Raw genomic sequence first — 8,746 nt, 5'->3', positions numbered from 1 at the left:
TTTTCTCTCTCTCCCTCTCTGTAAAAATGCATATGTGAGGGAGCATGAGGACGCATGTGTGCATAAATATCTGTCAGAGGGAATATGTGTATCTGAAAGGGAGTGTGTCTTAAAGAGGGGGGCTTATGGGGCCAAAGGAGTTGACAGGATGGGGAAAATGAATGAGAGTTTACTGAGTATATACTGAAAACCTACAACTGAGTAAGGGTCTGCTCAGAGCTGGTGGACCTGAGGAAATAGTCAATTCTTAATATTCCTTAAAGGAACAAAGGAGAGAAAATGTATTTAAATTAGTTCTGGGAATGATGATGTTATGCCCATGGGCCATTCTCGACAGTCTTTCAGACTATTGATATTTATGGGACCTTCAAGTAGGTTGTAAAATCCCAAGGGCAGGAAGTGGGGCTTTTCACTCCAGATGGCTCCCTCTTTCCTCCACCATGCTTGCATGGATGGCTTGCACACTGTGCTGAGGAAGCCAAAGGAAAGGACTAAATCTCTTTTTCAAGCCAGTTAACTTTTTTCTGCATTCCACAGCCTGTATTAATCCTCCCACCCCCACAGTTAGGTGACTTGCATATCTGAGTATGAAACAGTTCAAGTCATCCTGCTAATAGGATATAAGTACCCATTTTTGCTTCCAAAGGATGGTGCAAGGGCATTTTTCAATGGAGGCACTATCTGCCTCATTCCAGATAATAGCACTTTTCCTCAGTCTTCCTCTCAAATTTGACTCTCAGGTATTTTGGAGAGCAATTCCTCACCTTGCTACACTTTGTAGGATTCTTTAATTCCACTCTCTCTTTTATTTAGTCTTTACCACAGTCATACCTAATAGGTATCATGGTTCTTATTTTGTAAGGTAGTGGAAATGAGACTCGGAAAAGTGAGATAATTAATTTATCTAAGTCACTTGGTTGGTGAGTGTGAACTTACATGTGGTGAAGCTGGGATTTGAACTCAAGTTCTAGTCCATACCTCAGGACCTTTAACAGGATGTCGTGTTGTCAAGCTCGGGTGTGGACTGGAGTGAGAGATGTTGTAGGAGGAATACATAGGACTTTTGGTGCCTTTCTCCTCTAGTTCTCTCCTATATCTTTCATAATAGTCTTTGTCAAAACTGTATATCTGTATCTTTATACCTATGTGTTGGTATATCTACCTCTCTAACATCATCATCATCATCTATCTAATTTATCTACCTTATCATTCTATTTAATTTACCAATCATCTACTTTTATTTCTATTTCCCAAGAATAGTGTATGTAAACAAGACCTCAAAAATCCAGTCACTTTCTTAGGAAAGAAGGTAATCTTGATTCAGACTGTCCCAGTTCCAGACAGCAGATGTCTGTGATGCATACCAAGAAATAACAGTTTGGTGGGAGGGGCAAGGCCAAGCCTGAGTATATGTAGGGACAGCTGGTTCCCTGATCATATACCTCCATGGCATTTTTGTGCAACTTAAGGTAAGTCACAGCCTTTCCAGAGCCCTAGTTTGTTATTATCTGTAAAACGGGGAAACATAACACCCAACCTACGTCCTTCCCAGGAGTTGGTGTGAGAATAAAGTGGCATGATTCATTTATTCATGAATCATGAATAGCTGTCTTAAATATAAGACCGTTATATTCTCTCAAAACCTTCAGAGTTTATAATCATGTGATTCACCCAACAAAATCTTGTTGAACACCTGCTATGTGTTAGGGTATGGAGATCATGGACATATAGAAAGCTTTTGAGAACATGAAAAGCACAGGGCATTTAAAATTGTTTTACCTCTTATTGGTGGAATATCTTACTTTTTCCTTTTTCTGCCACAACATAATAGAAGCAGCAGCCAAAAGGGAAAAGAAAGATTAAATGGTGTCACAGCTTGTGATGCCAGCACTATCATGCACTCTGACACATACTGCAGATATTAGTGAGAATATCTAAATCTTGTTGTAGTTGATGTCACATTCACCTTTTTTATACTATCCTTTGGGATGTTTATAACATAAAGACTGACGCTCACTAATCTGAATTTGAGTTGTTTCTTTAGTAAATAAAGTTTTAAAAGGGCATCCCACATTCTATAGAATGAATACAGTACTTATTTTACAAACAAGTTGTAATTTGTGGTGGCTGTCTGCTTTTGGATATGACCTGGCCTGGCTTATGTAATCAAGTTTTGATTATCTATCCATTCTTTTTATTTTAATTATCTAGCTATGCAATATTTTGCAGGTATTAAGATCAAAGATGGATGGACAGGACAGAGGAAAGAGCCTTAGAATTGAGAAGAACTGGGTTTTTTTCTACAATCTGTTGTCAAACTGCCATGTGACCTTGTGCAAACCCCTGTTCCTGTCTGAGATTCAGGTTTCTGAATTGTAGAACGGAAGCTTTGGACTAGGTGTTAGCCAAGGCCCCTTTTATCTCTAAGCCATTCTAATATTCTAAGCAGTTAATGAAGCATTCTTTTCTTTAAAGCCAGAGTTTTTCTCAATATATTTCAACAATATACCTCTAGTTTGTGAGCTTCTGCTATGGCATGATGGCCTGACTCCACATATTTAAGAACACTGTCCCCAAATTTAATTATTTTCTAGCATCATCACTGCATAGGATAAAATGAGCCATTTCATTCATTCTGCTGTCTTGCTGAAATGGAGGTTAGAGGATAACAACTTAAAGGCTAACTCATTAATGCTCAGGGATGAATGAGATGATGTGCCAGTAGACAAAATTGGTGCTCAAATGTTTTCATCTAGAAACCTGTATCTTTTTCTCAAATTGTGATAAATCAATGGGGAATGTATCTATTGTCACAGCCTATAGACATTTGAATAACATAGATGCAATGCCTTCTGGGCACCCAGCCCTGTCCACTATCAGTATCTTAAACTCTGAGGAGCTCTCAGAGGCCTGGAGCAAAATCCTGATGTTGGCATAAAATGACTAATTTATAAAAATTCAGACAATGGCATCAATACAGTCCCCCCCCCATTTTTTTCTCACAGGGATTTACTAGTGAGCACTGCACCATCCCTAACTATTGAATTGGGGCAATGGAGTTAATTAGTCTTCCAAATTGTGAAGTCTGTGGATTTATGCCTAGCTGAGAGCATTTCTGTCCTGGCAATGTCAAAGCAGGTGACCTTCCTGACTTTAATTTGTTTCTCCAACTGTGCCATGCATTTTGGGAGGATGTGAGGAACAAATTTGATGCCACTCATGTGTTTCCCCTTTTTGAATTGCTGGAGACTTGATCTGGTTATGCCTCTGCTCTTTGTTCAAATTCTTTCTCTTGTATCTGTTTATATCCTAGTCCCTTTATTGATCCAAATGAAATTACACATTCTTTTTCTAGTGACAATGTAAAATTGGATGGGTTGAAAGAAATATATTTTGAGACATGTAAACATTTTACTAATCTGAATAATAGCATTTGAAAAATTGACTTATGCAGTTATTTTTTCTAAATTTTGTAAGATTATTTTTTATACTTGACCCTGATGCCATTGGAGATTGATGAAGAAAGATCTATTCCCAACAACCTCTAAAGATGTCTTTACCTGTTTTAATGTAATTCAAATTTAGTAGAGATAGATAAGAGTAAGTCCTTGGATGTATTTATAAAAATTCTAATTTTATATGTTTACTTTTGAAAGTTGATATTTTCTGATAAAGTCAGGCCCTCTGCAAAAAAAACCCTTCATTATCAACATGTTTATTAAAAACCCCTGCTAAATATCACACATACATTATTCATTTAATTCTCACACAACTGCTGAAATGGGTACTGCATCATTTCCTCATGTTATAGAGGAAGCTACTGAGGCTCAGAGAATTCAACTAACTTTCTTAAGGTCACACAGCAAAGAAGTTATAAAGTTTGGCTTTGAACCCAGTTCCATTTAGCTCCAACTCCAGTGGTAACTACAGATATTTGTCTAAGGATACTGTTTTTGAAAGACAGGGCTTGCTTTCATCTTTCTTCTTGAGTATCTTTTTGATGTCCTGGTCACTTTAGGCCAGCACCATGTTATAGGGGGAAGGGGAAGACACTTTGGAGCAAGAGAGGACTCTTGGTAGTTAATTCCCTGTGAGGAACCTCCATTTGTGTTCAGTTTAGCAAGTCAGTCTCCAGGGCAAGTATTCAGATCTCAAGAACCTGTTATGCGCTTCTCTCATAGTGTTAAGTCTGTTTACTCATCCCCCTCCCAACCCTACCCATCTGCTTCTTTTTTGGGCACATTGGCCTTTCTAACTCTGCTTCTGTCGTGTATTCTTCTAGTATCTTGAGAGGGTTGAAGGTAAGCAAGACAGTGTCAATTTTGCTGGCAGAACTGCAGCATATGATTGCTCTTAAGTTTAACTCTGTATCTTTGAGCAGGAGGCAATGACAAACGGTTTATTCAAGGCCTTTGATTTCCATCAGAATTGTAAGCATCTAGGCTGACTCATCTCTCAAAGGCTTTTCTCTCTCTCTTTTTGGCGGGTGTTGTTTTGAGGTTTTCTTGTATTTTCTTACCTTATTTGAGTGGGGGGAGAGGGATTGATTTTCATCCTGATTTTTTTTTCTGGTGAAAGAACCAGCTATACTCTTTGGAATACCAGATGTGGCGAGTCTCAGCAAGAAGAAATAGCTGCAACTACAGAACAGGTACAACAATGTCTGAATTGGGGCAAGGGGAGGGGGGGCTATGTTAGAAAAATGAAGCCAGAGCTGGGCTGTGTGTGTCTGGATGAGACCCTTGGCTAACAGGTTCTGGATCTGCTATTGTGAATGGGGGATTGCTAGAGGCTTACTCTGGGTCTGTGGTTAGGTTATGTGCATGTACCTTGGGTTAAAATGGTCATTTTGTAGATGCAGTTTGTTGATTGGGCTTAGGCATTCTCTTTGGGTTGAGGGGATGGTGTTTTGCAGTTGAAGGACCTTTCAAAAAACCTAGGGTAAGAATTAAAAATCCATAGAAAGACTTCTCATCCTTTCTCATACTGCACTTTAATTATCCAGCCAGCATATATTTCTAACATGTGTGGCTTTGATCATTAAGAAAAATGGGCAAATAGAATTTTGGAAACAAAAGTAGGGTGGAATTTTTTTTTTTTTGGATAGAGATAATTTATATAGTTTGTTGAATGATAAACTTCTACCTACCTTTTCTCTGGCAAAACAACATTATCTAGTCTTTAGACTCTAAGCCCCATCCCCAATAATATATAGAATATTATCATAAAAGTCCATGGGAAAGATAATCTCAGAAAAATTGCATGTGACAACTTCCCTTCTTGTCAAAAGGTTTATTTCCTTATGTTCCAAATTATCTTCTCTGTCAGGAACCAGCATGCACACACTCACCCAAATCATAAACTTCAGAGCTGTCTTAAATCCTTTCCTTTTCATTACAATAAAAAATTCCCCTAAGTCCTGTCAATTCTACCCATAAAATCCATCCCCTGCTTTAGCTCTAATGACACTTGACTTGTGTCAGCATCTCTTGCCTCTTGGCTGATCTACCTACTTCAGGCTCTCTACCCAAACCAGGATTTTCACTACTGTGTGTGATTTTTCCACGCTGCAGCTCGGACTCTGTCACTCCCCACTTAAAACCCTGCAGTAGTTCCCTTTACTTTCTGGAGAAAGTCCAGATCCTTAGCATGGCTAACAGGGACAATCATGATCTCACCCCTGCCTATCTAGATTTATCTCCTTCCATCTCCTTTATACAGCTTTAAAAATATAACAACCTCTCTGCCATCTCCTTGCCTTTGCACACTGCTGTTTCTGCCCCCCCCCCCCGCTCCCCCCCCATCCCTCCACCCTCGTCTCCAGGCAGATTTAGATGTTTAGATGTTTCCAATCCGATGTTTCCTCCTTTCTGCTCTCACAATACTTTGTTTATATCTTGGCCAATTGACTTATCACAAGGTTTTGTAAATTGTTGCTAACCTGTGTATCTCTTTCACTGCACAGTTTAAACCCTTTATGAAAGGAGTAGTATTATCTTGCTCACATTTGAATCTTCAGTGCCTGGTACAAAGTGGGCATTTAATGCAGGTTTATTTTTATGGATAAATAAAATAGCAAAGGAGTTATAGAGGTGAGGATGTGCAAGAAAGGATGCTGTGTGGGGTCCAGGCAGATCCCACTGAGGGATCCTGAGCAGCTTGGGTGCAGTATGAGATAGTGGGCACCATGAAAAAGGGACAGGTTTTCCAGTACACTAAGACAAACTTCACTCTGATCACCAGTCCTGAATAGAGAGTCTTACTAGAATTGTCCTGGAAATGATGTTTGTTTGTTTTGGTACAAATGGATGTTTTTTCATAAAAAATAATATCATCAAGCTGCACAATTTTTGGTAAATAGATAAAAGGCAAACAAATCCCCACCACTGAATATAGATACTGTATGTTAATATTTGAGTACAATTCTTTCAGTCTTATTTTCATGTGTGTTTTTCTTCATGTAGTTGTAATCATAATTAATACAACTCTGTATTTTGTATTTGTGGTTTAAGAGCTCTTTGTAAACATCATTTTTGGTGATTAACAGAGGGGAAGAAGGAGGAAAGGGAAGTAGAAGAGGGTATAGAGGGGATAGATGAAGATGGAAGGAGACTTGACTTGGGGGTGGTGAACACACAATACAATATACAGAGGATGTATTATAGAATTGTACTCTTGAAACTTATATAATTTTTTTAACCAATGTCACCCCAATAAATTCAATAAAAATCAAACAAATAAAACATAATTTTGATGATTGTATAATTACCCATACTGTGACCATTCCCTAATTTATATAATTAGTCTCATTGCTGGGTGAACTTTTTTACCCTTAATTTTTTACTCTTATGGCTCATGTAAATATGGTTTTTCTTGTCTGTAGGAAGATCTCATTAGGGTAGATTCCTAGAAGGGGAATTACTGGTCAAAGGGCCTGGGGATAATTTTTGGCTCAAGACTCATGTATCCAGTTTGCTTTCTGGAAGAATTGTACAAACATACAGGGCTCTTAACCTAGACGAAAGTGCCATTTTCACCCAACCTGGACAACATCGAGTATTACCATTAGAAAATAAAAAATAAACTGCATCAGCATTTGAATTAATGGAAAAATATTACATTATTCTTGTGTCAAATTGCATTTTAAAATTGTGAGTAAGGTTTCTCTCTCTCTCTCTCTCTCTCTCTCTCCTCTCTTCTCTCTCTCTCTCTCTCTCTCTCTCTCTCTCTCTCTCTCTCTCTCTCCTCTCTCTCTCCTCTCTCTCTCTTTCCAAATTAGATTTTCTCTTTTCTGGACTGTCGGTTCAGGGCTGATTTTTTTTTTTAGTTGGATTTTTTTTTTAAAGCAACCAGAGGCAGCTCTGCTCCAGGGTGAAGCCGCCTCCCAGTCCCCCCCCCCTTCCAACCTCCCCCCCACAGTTCCCTACACCAGGTCCAGTGACAATTGGATGATGCAGCCTTGATAATCATCCGATTCCAGAATGGGTGGCTGCACTCCTTTTCTGAAGGCAGCCAGGACACGGTGCCCCAGAATCATGCCCCCTTTGCTGTTGATGTCCGCCTTCATTTTTTTAGTGAATGTCCTGGGAGGAGCCCCAGGACACAACCCGGACCGCAGGACGAAGATGATATCAATACACAGTCTCTCAGAGCTGGAGCGTCTGAAGCTGCAAGAGACTGCTTACCACGAACTCGTGGCCAGGCATTTCCTCTCTGAATTCAAACCTGAGAGAGGTAAGCAGTACCCCGGAGTGTGGCGTCCTCGCTCTTCCGCGAGTGGACCCTCCGGGGCAGGACGGGGCGAGTTGGGGGTCTAGACGGGTGTGTGTGTGTCGGGGGGGAGGGCACGATCCTGGTCTCAGATCTGTAACGGAGGAAGAGGGAGTTGAAGGGTGTTTGTTGAATTGCAGAAGAGATAAGATTAGTTGAGTTGGGTCAAAGGCTGGGAGTTTGAGGGGCTGCAAGTCGGACCGGCAGACGTCTGGGACAGACAAGTTGATAGAGCACAGGTGAAGAGACAGACGCACCAGGTGCGGTGCTAGAAGGAGTCAGAGTGGGAGCGAGGCGCAGAAAAACACTCCGAGAGAGGACTGGGACAGACAGAGACAGCGCGGTTGAGAGACGGAGAGTAAAGGAGACGGCGAGACAGTGAGAGAGAGACACGCACCAATCCCTGCGTAGAGCAAAGGCGGGAGGTGCGCTAAGAGCGCAACCCAGCTCAGCTGGCAGGGAGCGCGTGGGATCCAGCAGTGGACGGGGTTCGAGTGTGCCTGGGTCCTCTGGAGGTAGGGGCTCAGATTAGCAGTTGAGGGGAGTGGAGGGGGTCGCACCGGCCGAGAGGCGCTCCTGCAGTAATATAAAGTGCAGGGGCAGCAGATTTGGCAGGCGCGCACAGCGGAAGCAGCCGGAAAGGAGCGAAGCAAAGGGCGAGGAGACCCCGCAGGCAGCCGCAGCTGCTGGTGGTGGTGGTGGTGGCGGTGTGTGTGTTTGGGGGGGGGGGCGGTTGGAGCGTGCAGCAGCTCGTGGAGCCGACGGCATCCCAGCATCACGAGCGTGAGCGTGTCCACAGTAACTTGGCAACTCCTACAGTGGAGGCGCCACAGGCTGAGCCCTTCCCTTCGCCTGTTGCACTGTCCCAATGTTCAGAGCCCTGGAATTTATGTTTTAAGCGTTGTGTTGAGGTACTAGTGGTGCATAACAACATGCACGGTGCCACACGGCGCCTAAAATTGTTGGGTTTGGTTAA

At 41.6% G+C, this 8,746-nt stretch overlaps 1 protein-coding gene across 2 annotated transcripts in view; it reads left to right on the top strand.

The window, feature by feature from the left end:
• The window catches only part of ARHGAP36 (Rho GTPase activating protein 36), a 31,582-nt gene that overhangs the window by 15,932 nt on the left and 6,904 nt on the right, over positions 1 to 8,746 (top strand). The window contains exon 2 of one of the 2 annotated variants that reach the window (XM_023756504.1): positions 7,576 to 7,734. In XM_023756504.1, the coding sequence (XP_023612272.1) occupies positions 7,576 to 7,734 (159 nt within the window). Of the gene's footprint in view, positions 1 to 7,481; positions 7,735 to 8,746 lie in introns of those variants that run through there. The other variant, XM_023756501.1, reaches the window with a different exon arrangement.

Source organism: Myotis lucifugus, unplaced genomic scaffold, assembly GCF_000147115.1.
Source record: "Myotis lucifugus unplaced genomic scaffold, Myoluc2.0 scaffold_2, whole genome shotgun sequence".
NCBI classification, from domain to species: domain Eukaryota; kingdom Metazoa; phylum Chordata; class Mammalia; order Chiroptera; family Vespertilionidae; genus Myotis; species Myotis lucifugus.
The sequence above is the reverse complement of the archived record's forward strand: the minus strand, read 5'-3'. Positions and strand labels throughout refer to the sequence as shown.